Here is a 22,187-nt window from a genome sequence, read left to right as displayed (position 1 = left end):
TATTCATATCGGATTTCAGAAATGAAGTTTTTTCTAAAATTAATTTGATTTTATTAAATAGCTAACTTTATATCCTGGATTACGTGGGCAACTCTGTACCCACAATACAAATACACACCCATTTAATATAGCTAAACTATTATTTAATATATCTATAAATATTTTATTTAAAAACTTGTAATATTATAGTGAGAAGAATTTTAATTAATAAAAAGCCAGGGAATCAATTATTCTACTGTTGAATACTGAATTAAAGGTCCATAAAAATCCGTCTGAGTTTACAGGCTCTTCTCAGATCAAATTGCGTTTGGAACTCTGGTAGCTTTAAGTTAAAAGATGCTATTATAGGAAAGCATCATTTGATTATAATTTCTTTTTCTGGCATTCTTCCTACCAGTGGTCACAGCTGTGATCCTATGTGGATAAAATATGAATAAATTATTATGAGGACATACATATTGCAGAGGATTGAAGGTAATAGCCTTTCCTTTACCCCATGTACAATGTCGCCGACATGATAGTATTAGAAACCTTTGGAACTCCAGGGATTATAAGAGCTTACTTTACGTATAAAGTCAAGTGTTTAGCCGCTGCATTTCGTACGGGTTAGAATTAAAACGATGCATCTTTTCGATCATTTCTAATATATTTAATTTTATGCAATATTTATCTTAAAATATCACTTCAAAATGTTTATTATACTTTTAGTCTTAGTAATTTCAGAAGCCTAAAGACTATATGTAATAGACAATTAAATTACAGTGAAAATATAATTTACATTAACCTTGTGTAATCACTGGACAAGTGATAATAATTTTAAGAACCATTACGCAGCTATTATGAAACATCGAAATTTGAGCAATAAACCACACAGAAGTTGAAGAGTATTATGAAATTAATGACATTGTTATATCTTCATCATCATCTTTTCAAGCGCAGGACGTCCAATGCTGGACATAGGCCTCCCCCCTAAATTCTCAAAAGTACCTGTAACAAGTGCCCTCTATCCAACGACTTTCAACGACCTAAATTATGTCATCTGTAATTTACTAATCTATATACACTATTGGTGATGAATTTTACTAAACTTTGAGTAAAAAAAATATTTTATTTTATTCAAAACAATGAAATTTTCCACAGTATTTACTACAGAAATAAAAGAACTCGCACTTCATTACAAAACTAACTGTATATTATTTTTACGAGTTTCTTTATTTGTAATAATAATGTCAACTACCAATCATATCCAATTAAACAAATAATCAATGGATTTAAATAAATGAGAAGCATTCAATTAACCGCAATTTTTTCCCTAGCTCCAAAGAAAATGGTAAGTTTATTTTGGTGCACAATATGTGGCGCCTAAACGAACGTATTGTGTTTTCGAACGTTAAATAGTTACATCAACGCCAGCCTCGTTAGCGGGCGAGAAAGATTAAAAAAAACAAGAGACAGGCGAAGACGGAGCACTTAAAAAGACGCTCGGGGGCGGTCGATCGATGGGCGGTGTACGCCCGATCGATACGCTCGTACAACCGCCTCAATGGACTGCGCGCGCATCGAGCCTTACGTAACGCGCAGCGCCGGCACCTGTTGCTTAATACTACCACCCAGTTATAACGCAGCTAAATAGAAAAGCCGCCAAAGCTTTTTCACACGTAACGCTCGTCACGCCCATGCACCTCGGTCGGCTAACCGGTGTCATTGCACTGAGGCAACCTTCGACGCTGCACTCAAGGGTGCATAGTAGGGGCTAGTGGTGTGTAGGAGGAATGATAATGATCTTCGTTAGCGTTATTGGACGCTTGAGTACTGAACCACTTATTGTTTTCAGAGCTGAATTGGAGAACACTGGTACGAACACTTGGCAACGTATAAAACTTTTGCCTTCCCGTACCCCAAACACAGTTCACTTATATCCATCAAACGTAAATCCATATAAATTAATTAATGTACTTTCAACTCACCTGTTATCGTTAATTTATTAATAAACCTATACTCATTACGCGTTAAAAGCTTTTAAAGATCGTTTAATGCACATTTACCGCATACAATCAAAAAAAACATTATCTAAAGAGAGCAGATATACGAAGCAAAATATTTTAACAAAATGAATCAGTATATGAGCAATAAATAACAAGATAGGTTCGCTAAATTATTAAAAACTTAAATTAAAACTTCAGCAGTATCATTATAATAGAAATAGATTTGACATATGTCGAACGGAGGGTGACAAATGGACCAAGTAAATCATAGAGCGAGTAACACGTAAAGAGCGCAAGCGAGCATAAAAATCATATTTGTGTTGGTAGAATACGTAAAATGCTATATATAAAATCCTGACCTATAGATTATAATGTATGGTTATTTAAACTCAAGACTATATCAACTATTATAAAAAAATAAATTAAAAAAAAATTACGTGTCACGGCGATGAAAGCGTACAAAAAATCATTTTTAATACCAATGATGCCAATAGAATTCATCCTAAAATGACGCATTAACGTTCAGAGTAATCAGGAGATTAAAAAAGCTAATCTCAAAACAAATTAAACGTAACAGTACGAGAGAAAAAAAAGAAAGTCAAATTTATGAATACAGAATTTAAAGTTAACGATGGCACTAATGTTCTTCTTTCTCCGTCTCCCAGCTAACCGCGGCTTAAAGATTTCGGTAGCACTATACATGTCATTGAATAATAGTGAATTAACAAAATTTTCCGTTTTATACCAACAGATCGAGACGAGGTTCGGCACCCTCGTAAACTTGCACAGCAGAATGCTAAAGCTTCAGCGACATTCCAAGCCTAGATACCCTGTAGTCAGTGCTTTGAGATTCTTCTTAAGTGGCATCTTAACAGCCTTCTTTACAGTTAGAACAACTAAAGTAATAAACTTGTTTGGACGTCCCAAAGGAGTTGTCTTTTTTAGTTACTTAAATAACTATAATTGCCAAAAAGCAAACAGCTTTTGCAAATGAAATAAAAATTGACTGCTTTTTGCGTTAATACTTATAGCTAGTGTATATGTAACTAGACTTATACGACGTTCAATCACAGATCTTTACAAATCATTTATTTATAACTATAAGCTGTGGAACACACAACTGCTATAAATCAAACATATCACATATTAAATTAAGGTGCTCTCTTTCTAGTACAAGATGTATAGACATTTAGTATCCATGTTTAAGTTTTTAATAATTATACATTATGTATATTCCATATACTTAATTCATGTAATTTATTTATAAAACTATAAACCATAGATGGTAAATGGTTGCTGGTTAATGGATTTACATTAAATATTAACGATTACAACAATTTAATTAACGTCAACGTTTTTTACGAAGTTTTTGATTTATTTTATGTAAAGTTTTTTTTTAAATTCCATAAAAAATTTCGATTAATGATTGTAATGGCATAAGTGTGAGACTAAATAATATTAATATAATTTATAGCAATATTAGCATATTTTAATTAATACGGAGGGTCGTTGGGCAATCAAACGTAGACTCAAAGATTCACCTGAAATTACGTATTTAGTTATTTTTACCAAAACATCTTTACATTTATGGTATTCTATAAACACTTAACCATTGATAACTTGACAATTGCCGTTTAGTTACCTAATCCATATTTTTTTTTAGAAGTGACATGTTTAAAAAAAATAACAGGACAATAAAGGATAAAACCCTCTACTTGACGAAATTAGAGCAGGCGCGGCAACAGATCGAGAAAATTTGTATAACGTAGATCATGTAGCACCTTGAAAGTTGTGACCCCCAATAAAAGTTTCTCAGGGAGCCAAAGCGAGAAATGAGTCGAAGTTAAACGTAATTTGACTTCTTAGCTACGGCGGGGAAATGTGATTTAGCTCGCTTCACTTAATAAGAATATTTCGATCTCATTTGCGTGATAAAGTAACTTAGGCGTCGTACCAAACCTAGGAAGAAACGCATTTTTGTTTTGTGTTTTTTTTTAAATATTATAATGTACACATGAAGAATTTTCAAATTTCATTTAAAAGAACTACTCTAAAGTTTCTGGCCTGCTCTTTTCAACACATAAGCTTTACTACTTCTAATGTTAAAATAATCGCCGATTCAAAAACGCATGTTAATGGCTATTTAAAAAACTTAATAACCATTATAACCTATCATTCATATATTATTAACAAGAGAACTTATGTCCTTGACTTATATTATAAAACAAAACAATTTAAATCTATATGTAATATATTTACAACATTATTAATTTAAAGCATTCGTTGTGAGAATGAAAGTATAAAAGAATTCTAAGTTAATTTCCTAGATAGATCTAACAGAAACACAATATTAGTGTAGGTGTCTAAACATTCAATATGTATGCTTAATCGTACGGAGAGACGAAGCCACGTCAAGACCAGGGGGTGTCTAGACACGCGGTATTTGAGTCGGGACCAGTGAAGATTAGCCGCGACCCAACTTGTCGCTCACACTGCCTTTAGTCGACCTAATGCATCTTAAATCTATTCAATGGTAAGTGCTCCAGTGAAAATTAACTTGGTCACAGTGTTGAGTCACAGTGGTAGCCTTTATGTATCAACATATAAGATTATCTGTAGCTAATGTATATAATCCTAATACGCAACATTATCTATAATCAAAAAATAAAAAGGTAAATAATACATCATTGTCAGGTGGAATTAAAAAAAGTAGCACAATATTATAGACTTTCATAACGTAAGCATAATAATGTAGCATACATAAGCCAATATTCCTGAAACTTGATTTTATTACTAACCGGTTTATCTTTTTCAGCTTGTCCTTAAACAAAGGCCTCCTCTAACGCTTTTTATTTAGTGAAGACCTTTTGCAATAAGTCCATTTCGGGCCAATTATCTTTTTCAGTCGCCTTTTTAACATTTGTTCTGTCTATCTTTGTTCTTTACTGTTATATGAGCACCATCCGCAATTGGTCTCGTCCACTCCTCTATTCTTTCCTTTATCATTTGTCCATCATCTCCCGTCAATCTATATTTCAAAGTTTTATTTACAGTTAATTAAACTTTTATTCCTTATATCCACTTAATGTTTTTTTTTCAATCTAACAGCATTTCTTTTCATTTAATAACGGCAAATTTGGCATGAAATAAGTAAAAAGGATGTTGTATTAAAGATATTGTTAACACCTACTATTTTTATTAAATCTTAATACAAAAGACAACTAATACACTGGTAACAAATTATTATCGGTGATAATATATATTAATGTATTTGAGCATCGGGTAATAATAACAGATCCGTAAAAATTACGTGTTTTAAATAATTTTTAACTAGATAAGCTAAGTACGTATTATATGAGATATTAGCTTCATACTTTTCGGTACAAGATTTCTGACATTTACATAGATGTCTAATTCTTCGATCACTTTGGCTCAAGTGAAAAGGTTAAAGTATTTTAGCTTACTCCTTTATTAACGGAGAATCCATTAAGACGTCACGTGAGGTTTTCTAACATAGCATTTGTTAGCAACAAATACGTTACTAATATGAATTATTAAGATATAATGCATTATAAATGTGTTCCAGTTTTACAATTTCAATAATACGGGGCAAAAATATTATTAAAAATTTCAATATTATTGAATAAATGATGACGTAACGAAAGGGCGTCGTATTTCCTGTATTACTAAATTATTATCACTCGCATTTTTACCATAGAACGACTAATAGACAAATAGGACTTAAAGGAAGTGACCAACATCTAGCCTATTTCAACGACCATAATGGCTCGGTTGAAAGGAACCGACATGCAACTGTCAACTTTGTGGGTGGATATTCTAGGCTGCGTTTGACGAAACGTGTCTCCAATCCAGAGTTTTAAGACCCTAGCAATCATCTGTTCTGTTCTATGTAACCTGCCTACTGCTACTTGAACTTGCCGAACCAAAAAGTTTTTGCTAATATGTTTAAATACTGCAAAGTATATAAAAATTTCTTGTTGATATTGATTTTATTAATGATATGGTTGCACTCAAAACGAGATTCGCTCCACCATTAACATCCGTCAAGTGCCCGGAGTGCCGTGAGTAGGTCATGTGTTATCGTACCGTAGGATGTTATTAAATTGTTACGATAATATTGCAGGGCATTGCATCTCAATTATTCAGCTTATTGAGTTAGACATAACAATCTTAGCGGGCGACGTTGTCGCAGACATTATTGCGAGCGATTCGAGAATTAATTGCATGCCCGTCCAATTTGCAATTAGCTGAAGTAAATAAAATGTTTACGATAGAGGCGTAACTTATTTAGTCGCATTCTTTTGAAACTTCTTTATGTTCAGATTTTGAACATTGCAACATTAAACTGCAGTTTTTAGGTCAGTTTTAATGAGATGAATATTTTTTTTCATAATGTTACCGTTTCACCTGTATACCTCATTTCTGGATATAACTAAATTAAATATAAATAATCATTATACATAATCATTTCCAATTTACTTCTAATATTCATCTAAAAATAGAATTACTTTCTCGGATATATAAATTACATAAGTATGACCACGTTGTAATATTGCTGTCAATTGACATTATAGTCAAACGTGACTGATGTTTAAAAAACTGAAGGGGATATATATATATATATATATATATATATGTGTGTATATAAATATATATATATATATATATATATATATATATATATATATATGTATATATATAAATAATGCAAGGGACATTGAAATTACCACCACGAACACCTTTATTTATTATAAACGTATTAATTATTTCAAAGAAGAATAAATATTTGTAAAACTATGATTTTATAATAACCGAAACTATTCAAGACTGGTTCCGTTGAGCAAACAATACCAAACTGCAGGGCATCAAATAACAAACTGGGGATAGTTATTTATGTGGCAGACAAGCTTTTAACTAAGTTATTCGTGAACCTTGCAAAATGTAGAGCGCTTCCCGACCTAACGTCAGAATAGTCTAAGTCCAAGGCCCAGTCGTCTAGACTGGCGCCTGACCGACTTCAAATTCCATTATGCTGACGACATTTGACAGCGGTGACGTAAATTGGACAACCCTTCAAACGAGTTACTATAACTTTGATAATAATCAACAACCCTCTTAATTAATAGACGAACGGTTACTTTAAACCATTTATTAACGTCAACCTACACCGACACGCTTTAAATATGATTTTAATAGATAAACAGTTTGATTGTTAATATGTGTAAATGCTTTAAAGAAGTAAATAAGTAGATTATCTGTCAGCAAAAATCTTCAAAGTTTTTACGCCTATTTACAATCACTCTGTATAAAGTGGTCACTCTGAAACTCTGTTAGAATACGAAATGTGAATAGTTTTTAGAAGTACAAATTCTTAGAGGCATATGGTAAACGATCATTAATTATAATATATGATAATACGACATGTTTACTTTAATATTTATTGAAATATATACATTTCTTTTCGTTTAAAGATTTTACACCAAGCCTTAAAATGCTCGTTCGTGATATGGTTACCAAAGTTTGTATTATACTTAATTGTTAAAATACGAATGAAAAGGTATAAAAGTCAAGGTTCAATAAAGTTTCTTTGAAGTATTTCCATATTTAATATAAAAATAAATTGAGAAAATCGTGAATCCTGCGATACTTTTTATTCCACGTTTTAACGTTTTCTGTTCCGGAAATCCCAGTTCGTATTTACACCTCCACAAAGGCTTAGTGAGTCAGCGAGTCGTTTCGTTCATTGTTTCTGCATAAAGGATGATTCAAACCCTTGTCGACTGCTAATAAAAGAGAGAACTTTAGGAATACCTAAAAGCATTAATCTTACAAACCTTTAAATTAACTTTCCACTCTAATTATTCTTTTACCAATGTAGTATGAATTACACATTGTATTTTAAATCAGTTTCACGAAATTGACATTTTTTATTATTTAATCCAATTAACAACAGTCACACATGATGCTGACGTGCATTACAGTATTTAAAAGAAAGTCAGTTTGCTTCAAAATTTACTACGCGGCAGTCTAGAGACAAATCTACATCTATTCTCAGTCATACGTTCGTTGTTGAGCAGTCATCAACATGAACCTTCTTACCCCACTACTTCAAATGCACAGATTCATAAAAGATTCTCAAAGACCCCTCACTCAACCAGTATATCACAAAGCTTGACTATCTCTTGATCTTGAATCATTTACTCTACTCCGGACAATCCATAGCGTCTTTCCATTGGATAACGTGACTAAAGTACTTTCAAATTTGAAGGTTGCATATCTGAAGTTGGTATAAGAACATACAAATCATTTGTGCACCTACTTGGAATTAAGCTTGCGGCCAAGGATTATCATGTCATCACAACTATCATTGCCCTGTTCACAGAAAATTACTTTAGAACGCCACTTTAACACAATTGTGTTTCTTATACCTAAAATCATAATACATACTGAATGTTACTAATTAATTGACACATTAACAAAATTGGACAAGAAAATTGAGTTACAGGATTATTTATAGTTTGATTTTTGATTTATTTAGTTTAACATAAAATTGTGCGCTGATAATCTCGATGCTTGTAAACGTAGTTAGTTATAAAGCACTATTTATGATACAACACGCACCAACTACACAAGAAATATAAAATAAAATAGGGTCTTATTTCGTTTTCAGTAATGTAAGTTGGTACAGAGTGGTACGCGACGAAAAGTCTACCACACACAATTTATTACATTAATATCGTATTAAAAGTATTAATATCATATGCATTGTCTTTTGTAATATAGACGATGTATTTTTAATAGCCCTATTATGAATCGTAACGATGTTCATTTTTATTTTGAATTTTACGAAAGTGACGAGATTTAATCGGTCTTCTCCGCTTACATTTTAAAAAGAAATAAAAGTTTACGGTGATTTTATATATCTCAATTTAAACTTGCATTTTGTTGCACAAGAATCGATATCATTAAACTAAAATTTTAATTGCAGTTTGTCTCAAATTTTCGTCAATTAAGTACTTCAAAAAGTTTTACATGCTTTTAAACATTGTTAAATGATGATACTTATAAATGTTAAATTATTAAGATATTTAAAAATAATTAAAAAAACTTGATTTATTACGGGAATTCACATTTGAATTTATCATCTACTATCTTATTATGTATATAACATATGATCTATTATACCGTATTTATCATATATTTGATAAACGCAAATGTGAATGTACATTATAAAACGTTTCTGTTAAATGACTCATGCTGCATAAAGTTTTAAATAAAAAAAACTGTGCAGTACCACCAGTTCTGTGAAACCATTATAATAGAACCATTTTTGTACATAAATTTAAACAAAGAGGTAAATATTGTCATAAAAAGTTTGACAAGTAGCAACGGAGTTCGTAGCCTTGCTCCGCGAAAATGTATAAATATTAAAAATGGTGACGCTACATTTAGTATAATAAGTGCTTGTTTTTAACAAACACCAAAGTAACATAACTTCACAGACAAACGTATACTGCAGTTTAGTGTTGGAAAGGGACCTCTTGGGAGTTTCCCTCCAAAATAAAACTACCCCAAATGCACCACTAACAAAACACTATCTTAAATATTACGTTTGAGTATTCAAATATGATAACTTGTTATTATATTACTTGCTATGATTGATATTGTACATTTAGTTAGTTTGTAAGTCTTTATTGCTTCTTAAAAATTAATTTAAATATTATAAAATTTATTTGAACCGAAGCATGTGGCGAAAATTTTTTGTCTGTTGTTCACTAAATTAACAAATTATTAGGCCTGTATTAATACAAAACAATCTTAATTAAGTTAAATAAATATTTTATTTGATGCAATAAATGTTACAAATGAATTTAAAATTCACGCCCGATGATTAATCAGAAGCTATTTACTCCCCTGTCACGTCGTTACACTCACGAAGTTTATACATTAACATCAGACTACCTGAGACCCCAATGTTACAACTTCTTACAAAGCTATTAAATCTTTAAAAACTTTATCATCAGCAACTGTACAATAGGCACAAAACATTTTACAGGTTGGTAAAAAAAATCTTACATCTAGGTCAATTTGTCTACGCTGCTATGCCATTGCCTACAAATAGGCGTTTTATTAAAAACTACTGGAGTAAATGAATAACTGGGTCAGTTCAATGATTCTACGTCAGGCTGCAACGAAAGCATACCATTGTCCAATGGCCGCTGTTTTCTACATTTTTTTTACTTTAGACTGATGCTGATATATTATCATAAAAAGAAATTCTCGAATGACAATAATTTACGTCATTTTTTTAAACGTCAACATGTGAGAGAAAATAGAATGAAGAATATTTAAAAAAGTTATAAGATGAGATTATAAAATGAAAAAAATGTTTTTATAAACAACAGGTTTTATAAAATAAGATATATATTTCTTTAAATTTTTCTAACATCCAAACAAAGGACTGAAAAATCCACAGCAAAATACAGCTTGTCTGGTTTAAACATATTACAAGGCAAAACATAAGAGGAGGAAATGTAAGAAACTGGATATGTATCCACGTTTAAACATCGCTTTGAGCATTACGCTTTCGCCAATCTCCAACATTCTCCCGGAAAATCCTTTGAGGGAATACGTTATTACTGGAATTCGACTTCGCTGCTCTGTAAATAAAGTTCGTTTTTGAACGTATCAGACAGATTCTCATTAGGCGGCCTCCATGCCTCGGCTCCAGACAACCACGCCCACTTAAGGTCTACCTTGACGCAATAGATTTGATTTAATGATACGAAAACCATTGATTTTCGACAAAAATTTCTTTTAAATAATTAACTAATACATTACTAGTTAAAAATACGTTATTTTTAAATTTACGCGTTCAATTTTAGAGCAATATCAAAAATTTTGCTTCAGGGAAATTCTTCAGTAAATATAAGAAATAATAAATAAATTATTTTCCTGTTATCCTAAAACCCTTCAACGAATTCAAAAATCCCTCAAAGTCCTATGCAGTTAAGTAAAGCGGTACATCGTCATAAACCTCAAAAGCGTGCACAAACGACGCATAAAGAGACAAGGAACAAAATGCTTCGTCTTAGCGCAATGATTCGACTCACGCTCACCCGCTCGTATCCTATTCTCAGTGGAATTCTTGTCCCCTCTCGTCCTCCCTCTTTCTCCCTTCCATACTATCCGCGTCTGTGTGCGGCGCCTAATGAGAAGCGTTGAAACCTAAAATTTGGTGCCAACTCGAACTCCGAAGAGCTCTAGAAAGTCAAGAGAAAAGGCCGGAACTCAAAACTGAAGCTTAAAGCACGATTGACTAAACCAAACAAATATCGACTCTATCATCGAAGCGATAGGAGAGAATGAACATGATAAAAAAGGTTACAGGCACAATTGTAGTACACGCTAAAGTGCCAAATGGAGGTATTGATGGAATTTTCCCGATTCCTCTTTAAAAAGCGCTTTTGATGTCGGCAGTAACCTGATTTCAGAATTGTAAAAGAAAATGAAAAGAAATGAACGATATTTTTATAGCTTTCCCCGGTCTTTGTTCATTAAAAATAATAGAAATTTATTTAATGAAATAATAAACATGAACGTATTTAATGCGCATTAAATTTCAATTGAGCTATATTTCTCGTAGCTTATTCTACACGCTACGAAATTCGTAGCACTTTTGATAAATCCTGTAAGTTTTAATGTTTGACTTTTTTCCGTAATACGTCACTTTTTAATGTATTAATATTACATTAAGTTGGTATGTATTGTTACGTGAAATTAAAAAAAAGTAATATCCTTATCTCAACCCTGAATCAGTTATTTACTATTTGAAATGTCAGTCTGTGGTAGTCTTTGCAATTATAACTCCATTAGTTGTTCAACATGAAAACATACCGAGTATTTTTATATACATTTGTGTTTGTGGCACTTTACAGTATATAAACATATTCAGCAGCGTTTTCAGGTTTTCTTGGAGATTGCGATATAAGAATTTACAAAAATAAAAAATACTCATGGACATTCATATCATCATCATCACATTTCAGCCTTAGGATGTTCTCCGCTAGCCTCCCTCATAAATTTATAATAGGACCGGTTGGGAGCAACTTGCATCCTGTGTCTTTTGAACACAATTATAGTGAAGAATACTTAGCTGTAATTATATAAACACGGATGGATGACTACGTATATGAATGTATTTATATGCAGTGAACGCACTTTATCACATTTCAAAGTGGCATTTAGATACAATGTTTTATTGAGTTGACGTCACGTCACGCTGATGTATATAGGATGACGTCAACTCTGGGCGAATACTGGTTCAGGCCTTTTATAGCAAGCGTCAAACCGTCATGTTGCTAAGATAATTTATTTAAATATTCAGCTTGTTTACAAAAGCTAAAAGCATCTAGGCTTCAGAGAATTCAGAGCTACTCTTTAGTTTTGGTGTATATAATACCAGGAGTAAGTTATCATTTTTTTTTAATATTTTGTTTTAAAGCAATGTTTTTTTTTATAAATGTCATGGCACAGTGAATTGGCAAGTTGAAGTAGCTGTAGGCAGAACGCATGACTGTTGGGACCCTCAGGTTCTAGAGTGGCCAGACCAGACCATGTACTAACAAGCGCAGTACAGGACGTCCACTCAGAAGGTGGGGTAGTGGACGTCTTGCGAATGAAATAATGTCGATGGAGATGAACAGTGCAAAATAAAGAAACTGCATAAAAGGTAGAAAACACGAATTTTGTAAGACGTATGGACGGACCAGAGGCTTATAATAATAACTACCTAACTTAACAAAATAATACAAAAATAACAAATAATCATTAAATGAAAGTTAAATAAATGTTTAATAAAACAATAACTATTAAATAACAATCATTAAAATATTAATTGATATGCACAACGTAAAAAAATTATATAAATGGTAGTGTACCATTTATAAGTCTTTTGTTGTATTCGATAAATGAGTTTATGAAATAAGAAACATTACGATGTAGGACCTGTAATGTGAGAGTAGTCTGTGCTATTATTAAAGTTTTTTATTTTGTTTAACATTTTCTATTTTTTTGTAAATTAATTATTATCATATATTTTAGTCAATTGTGAAGATATATTAATATAATTATTTAAATGAATATGAGCTTTACACATTTAAAAATATTGTAATTTTTTGTTGCATTTGCGTAAGATTTGTGTAAAATTAATAATGACAAAGTAATGATATTGTTATATTTAATATAATTAAATTATGTACAATTTAACAGTATTTTATCAATGCTTATATACATCAAAAAAAGAGTACAAACGTGAAAGTGTCCATTATGTGATAGAACGAAAAAAACACAATAATTTTTAATTTTAAATGTTTTCAATTTCTGAATTCTTGAATTTCGTTTACTGAATTCTATCAAATGTGTGCATTAGAAACCTACTTGAAAGTTATTAGTTTCAAGTAGTTAAACTCAAGACAGCTGTAACACAATTCTAACAACGTAATTACACATCCTCAAACAAATGCAGTAAATATGTCAAACTTGCGCGCGATATTAGCGGCCTGGAGTTCATAGTATATCAAGCCTTGGGTTGTCAAATTCTTGCTTTAATGAATGTACTTGGTAACTGTAATCGCGTATGTTTACTAACTGTGAATTTTTAACCACGCCAAACTCACAAATTTGTTGTATACCAAAATTTAACTTAAATAAATTAAAACAAAACTATACACAGGATGATTGGTTATAGATGTAAAAGTATTAAGGCGATAAATGTCTCATTGCACTGATGCGCTTATTTGTCGGCTAAAAGCTTTTAAATCTTTTACAACTATTTTCAATTACCTTTCATAAACTGATCACTCTGAAACATGTTATATTAATTTATTTGTTCTATTAGAATGCGACTGCCTTATAACTTTTGGTAGTACTAAATCTTAAGGGACCTAGTGAATAGTAATTAATTTTAATAAGTAGCAATTCGAATTTTAAAATCACTTTTTCTAAGTATATTCTCATTGTGTCATTTATTATTTCTGAAGACATTGATTCTTGGATCAGAAGTATCATACATAAATTAACAGCAAATTAACTACACATTCACCCCTACTAAGCTTTTACATCTATAGCTTGTGATCCTGTGAACCAGATCTTTCATTTAATATTTCGACGCGTGGAATTTCCACAACTTTTTGATAGTGAACTTTAAAATCCAAGGAGAACCAACTAGAAGATTTCAACAACCAACAACAAAATCTCATAAATACTCGAAAAATTACATAAAAATTAGTATCTCCCTGCTCTACTCGCATCGTTGTCCTCATTGCTGAAGGTCGTGATCCCTGGACGCGGAATAACCCTCATCATCACTGCTGCGCCAAATGTTTTCATCTTTAACACAGCGCAGCATGACGATTGGTTTGAACAAATTTTGTCTGATAGAAAAAGTTAATTAATATATTGTGTATAAATTTCAGCAGCTAAAATGTATTTAATATAAAGAATAATTGGTTATAAGTGTAAAAGCTGAAAGGTAGGGTTGCATAGCCCATTTTTTATTAATGTATGGTGCATCCTGTACAAAAATCAATGATTTCAGAAATAATGAATAAAATAATTAAACTAAGAAAATTTTACATATTAAATTTTATTTTGTTTACTACCTGTCCCATACCTATCAGCTTTAACACGTATTACCAATCAACCTGTATAAAAAACTATTTCAGGATTTGGTTTCCAGCATCATTCAGAGCCGTGCAGAGACACCAGAAGAAGAGAAAAGTAAGCCATAATAGTAGTATCAGCGTCATGTTTTAAACCTTTTAGCAATTTAACTTTAACTTTTTTATGTTGTTTAATAATTTAACTTGTTTGCAGGTGTTATGAAGAGATTATCCGAATTAGTCCAACATACACGTTTCGGTTATGAATATCCTTTGCATTGTTAGCAAACATTCCTTTGCGTTTTCTTTTAGTACGTACTGCAAAGAAGACAGCAATACTTTTCTAGCATCACTATTACCATCTAAGTATAACGCTTATACGAGCTAAATATAAGCACTGCTAGTTAAACTCTACCCGACAACATTATCGCCATTTGAAATTAAACAAGAGGAAAGTCTCTTTAAATTAAACATAGTTATAAGCAATAAAAATCTAGCCCAAATCTATCGATTTTAGAGTTGTTTACGCTATAGTATTAATATAAAGATTTTGTACGGTCATATTTGTTTTACACATATAAATTTTGTCATGGAAAAAAAAAGTATTTTATGGCACCCATCATTTGACTTAGTTTTAGGGCGTACTTAGTTTTAAAGTTTAAGGGCGATATCGCTCCGTTTGAGAAGCTATTTGGATATTAAACTTAATTAAAAAGTGTCGCTTATTATTTTTGTGTTACTAATTTAAAACACCATCTGACATCAACTTGATTTAGAAAATATAAATCAAAAAATCTGTTTTGTCTGTAGAGTAAGGTGGAAATTGCATATCCTTACTTCGCTCCGTCTGTTCTATTGTATAAATTGTTAGAAGATTGATAAAATAAATTGCACGAAGCCATCTTTATATTATGAACGTGTTTTTATTAAAATATAAACAGGCGGAAGAAGAAATCATCGCATAGTAAATCTCGTATCGGAGTACTACACAAAGTTTGTTTATTATACATCAATTCTTTCAGCGAGTCTTACCTATTCACCGTCATATATATTATAGTATTCTTTAGGATAAGGTCTTTAGGTAATTTTAATAGCTACGTGAAATAATTTTCTGACTGCTCAGATACGATACTGCCTTCGTACATATTAAGTTACAAAGGCAGCAGTGAAATAGTTTAAACAAAGTAAAATGGCTCTCGAAAGATCTTCAGAGTTACTAGTGTTGGTTAACGACTTAGAGACAAAGATGGGCTAAAGAAAAACGGAAACGTGTTGCTTTGGGATTGTGCTGAAAAAGAAAGCCAATGTAATTTTCCAGGAGCTCAATATCAAGACATGTCATGTGAAACATTACCGATGCTATGAAGGGACTTGTTATTTGCCTGGATCTCTCAGCTTTTGGATGTACGGATCAAAAAGAGCCCCGGCCAAAAACCAGCCACGATCATAATTACTCCGCCAAGCATAGAACTAAAAAGAAATATTTATGAAAGCATCCAACCTAGTGACCAATATCTAAGGAAAAGAATAATAAAATTGACGTCAATAAAATGATTAATATATAAAAACCATTAAGGTAAATATTAATAGAATTTAATTTCTATAAAATCCAAATCATTTGTTTATAAAAAAAACTGATTAATTATATACCATATAATTAATTTGGTTTTTTTAATATATAAAAGTTAATGACAACTTTACTTTAACATACGCATTTATTTTTAAAGAAAATTTACTAAATTCATACTTCCCTCTATAAATTTTCACAATATGACCGTTTGTAGCATTTTATCAACAAAATGAGTCAGTTAAATAATGTTGGCCGAAGATAAAAAACGCTAAGATACTTGACAGAAAAGTTGAGCTTACATTTTTCACTTCCTGCTTTTAGCTATCTCATTTATTACTTTTAAAATTCGTATTAACATTTGATTTAAAAATATAAAATCATAGTTTCTTAGTTAAAAATCTCACAACTCTATATACATGTATAAATAGCAAGTGAATCGTCGATTGTATTACTAAGAGCAAAAGGCCCATCCAGATCAATTCCTCTATTTTACATTTTTATTGAGCTACGAAGGTTCTTAAACGAATGGACAATTATTTATAAAGTCGAAATCAATAAATAAAGTGATCACTTTGAAATATTATTCCTAATTTATTTCGACTGCAACTGGCCTGTGACTTTTGACAACATAAATATTATCGCGGCAGCTATTAATATGTAGATTATTCAATTAAAAATTAGAAATCCTCAGAAAAACTTTGGTCACCGACATAGGTCTGAGAATTGGTTGTCTGAAGTGGCAGTGGGCGAGACACATCGCTCGTGCATCCGATGTCCGTTGAGGCCGAAAATTTAACGTGTGGCGCCCATGAACCGGTCGAAGCGTCATAGGTAAGCTCCTCACTAGATGAACGGACGACATAGTTAAGTCACGGGGAGTCGCTCGGGTGGTCTTTGCCTTCATTCGAATAACGTCTATAATTCTTTAAAATCTTATTAAGTAGGGTCTTATTGTAATAAAACCAGACTTAAGGCATTATTCTCTCTTCAATCTGCATCTATGACATCCAGCTACAGTACAGTAATGTATGTCAATTACTACTTGGACATATAACAAGTGCTTCAGTGGAACTTCTGCTAAATCGATCTACTACACCTAAATGTTATTTTTTGTGACTATTATTCTATTTAAAAAATTCTTGCACATATATAAACGGGAATTTTTAATGTTCTATTTTTTAAATTTAATGTATGATTGTCTTTACTACTTAAGTATTTTTAGTACTATGAAGAAAAACCTTATTCAAATCGTTGGTCGGTATCAGTGCTATATTAAATTCGTAGATTAATTGACTAAGTATATAACCTTCAGCATTTCGATAAAGAGATTCAGATTCTGCAACGAAAGATAATCATGTCATATTACCTATGCCTCGTACTAGGCAAATCTTCTTTGGTGCTCTCGCTATTTCATAACTAGAAGTACAAAAGTAAGCTTAGTAATTTGACTATCACGAGACCATTGACATCTGCAAATTCGATGTCCCTTTAGTTGACTTTTACAACAATCTGTTAGCAAGTAATGTAGCAGTGCTACGGTTATCGTAGCTCTGCTACGAAGACTACAAATAACGACAAACAAATACCGACTCTGTCAAACTGCATCCAGTTGACCATGCTTTTATGGATAATAATCATACATATTTCAGCCATAGGGTGTTCACAGCAGGACATAGACCTCCAAGAGTCATTAGGGTTATAAAGTGGGATTACAGACCGGCGAGCGCTACATCCATCCGCAAAGTGAACCTTGTTAAAATCGTAGAAAGATGCTGAATGCAGGTTGCTTTTAACCGTTCGTTTTATAAATTTGCGGCAGAGGCCTATGTCCCTTAATTCTAATGATTGAAAGCATAAGAAGAAAACTGAGGAATATAAAATACGTTATGCTACGATACAAAAACGTCTGTTTATAAAACCGTCCCCCGTTTAATTTGTACAAAGCAGTTACAATATCATTAGTTTATTTATAAATAGGTGACTGGCTTTCGATTAAATTCTTGCGTCCCACAATTGACCTAGATATAGTTTGATACGCGTTTGTATTACAATTTAACTTAATAATTCAATTATTTCGTATTTCGAAAATTCACCGTGAAGCAGTAACAGTATAAAATAAAAATTACATTACAAAACAATATATATAGATTTTAAAATAGGACACATATAAAATTAGGATAGCTAATTAAATATTTGTTTATGGTTTCAATTTAGTAGTCTTTGAGATGAAATAACAAGCATGGCAATGACTCAAACAGCCATGGGGAGGGCTATGCTCGGGATTACTTAATGATAAAAATACAGGAATGAGGAAACCTGTAGACTATTAAAGAAACCCACATAGCAGACAGAATAGATGGTCGCTGAAACCTGAAGGTTTTGAAGTAGAAACCATGGCACGGCATGGGTAGCGTAAGACGTCCACCTACAAGGTAGACAGACGACCTTGTTAAGGCCTTCGAAAGACTTTGAATGCTGTAAGCTTCCAAACGGTCATTTTCGTAATCTCGGGGAAACACCAGCAGTGGACGTCTTATAATTGAATTGATGACGATGAAGACCAGATGACGAATGGTACATTAGATGAAAAAAGATAGTATAAAGTTACTTGCGTAAATGTCGTCTATCTGGTATAGCGAAGACCTAATCACGGTGAAAGCGTTTAAAATAAAAAAATGCTTATTTTTGATACACAGTAAAAAAAATAAAAACCATGCGATGAATAACTTTTAGGCAAAACAGTGTGTAAATGGTAAGTAAAAGTTTTCACCGATATTATTTTATTTCATACTTTCAAATAATTCTTGGTAAATAATTGATCAGGACAACAACGTAAGTAAAGGAGAACCGAATACTTTCCTCTTCAATTTAAATACTACCCCAAGAATCATAAATAAACTCCTTTAAAAATAGCTTTCCGAATGAATATCTATCTATGGTTGGTATAAATTAATTGTGTAGCGTTGATCCATAATTAGTCGATAACTTTGACATTTGATCTTTTTAAAATCGAATGACCGACCTACTTTGATGACAATTAAAAGTGTCCTAAATACATAACTAATATTTAAAATGTAACCTATGTAATTCTTGATAGCAAGAGCCATCTTACACCATTCATGATTTAAAATATGCATTTTTAAAGATAGTGTCCTCTCAGCGCATGTTAAAACGTCCACAAAATGGCGAGTGATGCTTCAGGAGCGATTAAAAGCATCGTTAAGCTAACCGCTGTATATTCACTATAAATTATCATAATTACATTTTAATGACTTAAAGCAGTGTCAAACGATATTAATAAAGACACTGGGTTGCTAAAAGTAAAAGATAAAAGCTAGGTCAATGAGAATTTTATAATGTTTCCTGGTAATAGCGTGGACATGGTTTTAAAAAATTATTTTACACAATTTTTGAATAACGTAAATTATGTTTGTAATATGATAAATGGTCAAATTGCGAAGGCATAGTTTTCTAGAAAATAATACTAGGGAAATGGGATAATTAAGGTAGTGAATTAAAAGAAATTAGGGAGATTTAGAAGATTTAAGTTACCAGGACAACTAAAGAGGCTAGGAGCTGGAGCGTTAGCGAGTGGGGTCGTCGAACGGCGTCGGCGTCCGGGCCGGGAGGGGCGACGGTTTGGGCGCGCGCTATCGATCGGATCGCATACCTTCCTGCGGCCGCAGCAGAGCATTCTCCGAGCGCGGGACGGTCCGCCCGGCGAAGTTTTCAACCTGGCTAGTTTGCGCCACTGCATGGGGACAGGTTAGCGCGGCGCCTGCGGACGCGGCCGCGGGGCCGGCTCGTCGCGCATCGCGGGCGCCGCCGGGCCTCAGGATGCGGCCGGAGCGCGCGAGCCTTCCTCGCGAAGTGCCCGCCGACAGCTCGCGCCTGCGCCCTGCCGCTGCCCGCGTCGCCGTCCCGCCGCCCCTGCACCCCGCCCGCCCACTTACTCCTCGCGATTAATAATTCCGGCTACGCTGCCAGTGCGTATGTGGGTTAGTTTTTTGGCGATCGATGCGATTATTCGGTGCGAGCCGTTTCCGAGGTGCAACCGAGTCGCGAGACGACCCATTAGTCGCCTTCCAACATCGATAACAGCACTATTAAGCACCGCACTCGTGTTCGGTGACTAACCCTTCACCGGGGCCCATATCAATGATCATTTAACTAAATCCAAACAGGTGGTCAGTTACAATAAACAGTTATTGTAGTAAATTACTCACTACATCCCTTTAAATTCATTGATTATTTTTTTCTGTTGTATCAAATAGACAACTGTAACCAAATTATTTTATGTGTTAATAACGTTAAAATAAACTTAATAAAACCTTTTAATTGTTATGTATTAACAAAATTGTAACACGTGTGCTAAAAATACTAATAAGCCTCTCTGCGCGTCGGTTTTCGTAACTTCCCCCAACCGCACAAAGACCCCGTCAAAACCGCATAAGGGAGGGTCACAAACTTTGCTTAGGTACTTTAAGACTCCGTTACTGTAACACGGCCTTAAATTAATGGAATTTGTACGAGCTTCTTGGCATTGAGCTTACACACTGTGCTTACTTTCACACACATGTCAGAATCACCGAGTTCGTACGTAACAGGGAATGATAAATAGGTAAATATTAAGTCACGTAAATTAAATAGTACCTTTTTGTCCTTTTAAGAGATACGATAAATCCGTGTTTCGAGATATACAAAATTTTATGATAGCAATAAATTGTTATGGGTAAAAAATTATCATTTAAATTTAGATAATGATTCCGCTAATCACAGCTTTTAAAAAATAAGTCGAGAAAAATCCTTAACTCTTAGTGTCATGTAATTTCATAATCTTGGTTTAAAATGTAACGGACATCCGACCGTATAGATGGCGACGTTGGATTTCTTAGAACAAAGCATATGTCAGCCTTCCCAATGTTAATCAAATGGTAAATAATACTACCTACTAAGTTTCAATTATACTTCAAAAACATAAATTTAGGAACCTGTGAACAATTTATTGTCAAATCCTTTAAAGATCTTGTCGTCTCATCATCATTATCAGCCGATAGATATCTACTATTGTCTATTGTCTCATGTGAAGTTTTTGCTGTTAGCGTTGCGGCTTTTACAGCTTCATAGGAAACGACTTCACGGAACGAAGGGGTCTGTGAACTATATGTATCACTATAAATCACAGACCTACGCTATCTTACGCTGCCCGCATTCAACGACTTGCCGCGTCCTTGAATATGAACTGAACTGGTGAACTGAAGTTCATATAGTGGGGGCCTACTAATGCCTCGTCTATCGGCTCATCTTCATATCGCCACTCGAGAACCTTTCTACCCCAATAGCTATCAATTGCACGAGCGGTTTATCTCGCCTACTGCAACATTAGACGGGCAATGCTTCGAGTTACGTCGGTGACTTTAATTCTTCTGCAAATCTCTCCATATCTATTCTAGAAAATACATAATCTTTTGTCTATCTTCTGCTTTTCTATTTTACGCTAAACTGACTTCTAACGTTAGTCGAATTTACGATACTTAGAATATAATTTTAACCGTTTCAATACTCGTTCAACGCTTGGCAAGAAGATTAGGGAAATTCTGTTTGCCTCCATAAAGCAATGCAAATTGCCGAAATGTGAGATGAAAGGAGTATATTTCTTTGTAATTTTAATATATGTATAAATATGTATATATATATATATAATTTATATATTGATATATATTTAATTTATTGGTTGAAACAGTACGTATAGATTAGAATATTTGCTTACGTCCTGTTTTAAGACATTTTCGTATTATTATTTACTATAAAAGGTTACATTTTACAAAGGGTTTATTAAGTTAAAGATTTAATGTTAAGTGTATTGTACAGTAAACAAGAAACGTACAGAAGAGTATTATTGTCAATCATTCTAAAATTAATCTAAGACTTTTTCGATGCAATAACTTC

At 32.8% G+C, this 22,187-nt stretch overlaps 1 protein-coding gene across 1 annotated transcript in view; it reads right to left on the bottom strand.

Annotated features, from left to right (window-relative positions):
* Positions 1-19,995, bottom strand: part of RhoGAP100F (Rho GTPase activating protein at 100F) — a 46,545-nt gene extending 26,550 nt beyond the window's left edge. The window contains exon 1 of the mRNA XM_068774419.1: positions 19,909-19,995. Coding sequence (XP_068630520.1) covers positions 19,909-19,995 — 87 coding nt within the window. The remainder of the gene's footprint in view (positions 1-19,908) is intronic.
* Positions 19,996-22,187: the final 2,192 nt, after the last annotated feature.

Source organism: Battus philenor, unplaced genomic scaffold (assembly GCF_028537555.1).
Source record: "Battus philenor isolate CCGP_79_NKW_IND1 unplaced genomic scaffold, ilBatPhil1.0.hap1 SCAF_7, whole genome shotgun sequence".
Lineage (NCBI taxonomy): Eukaryota > Metazoa > Arthropoda > Insecta > Lepidoptera > Papilionidae > Battus > Battus philenor.
Note: the sequence above shows the minus strand (reverse complement) of the source record. Positions and strands in the feature narration are given on the sequence as shown.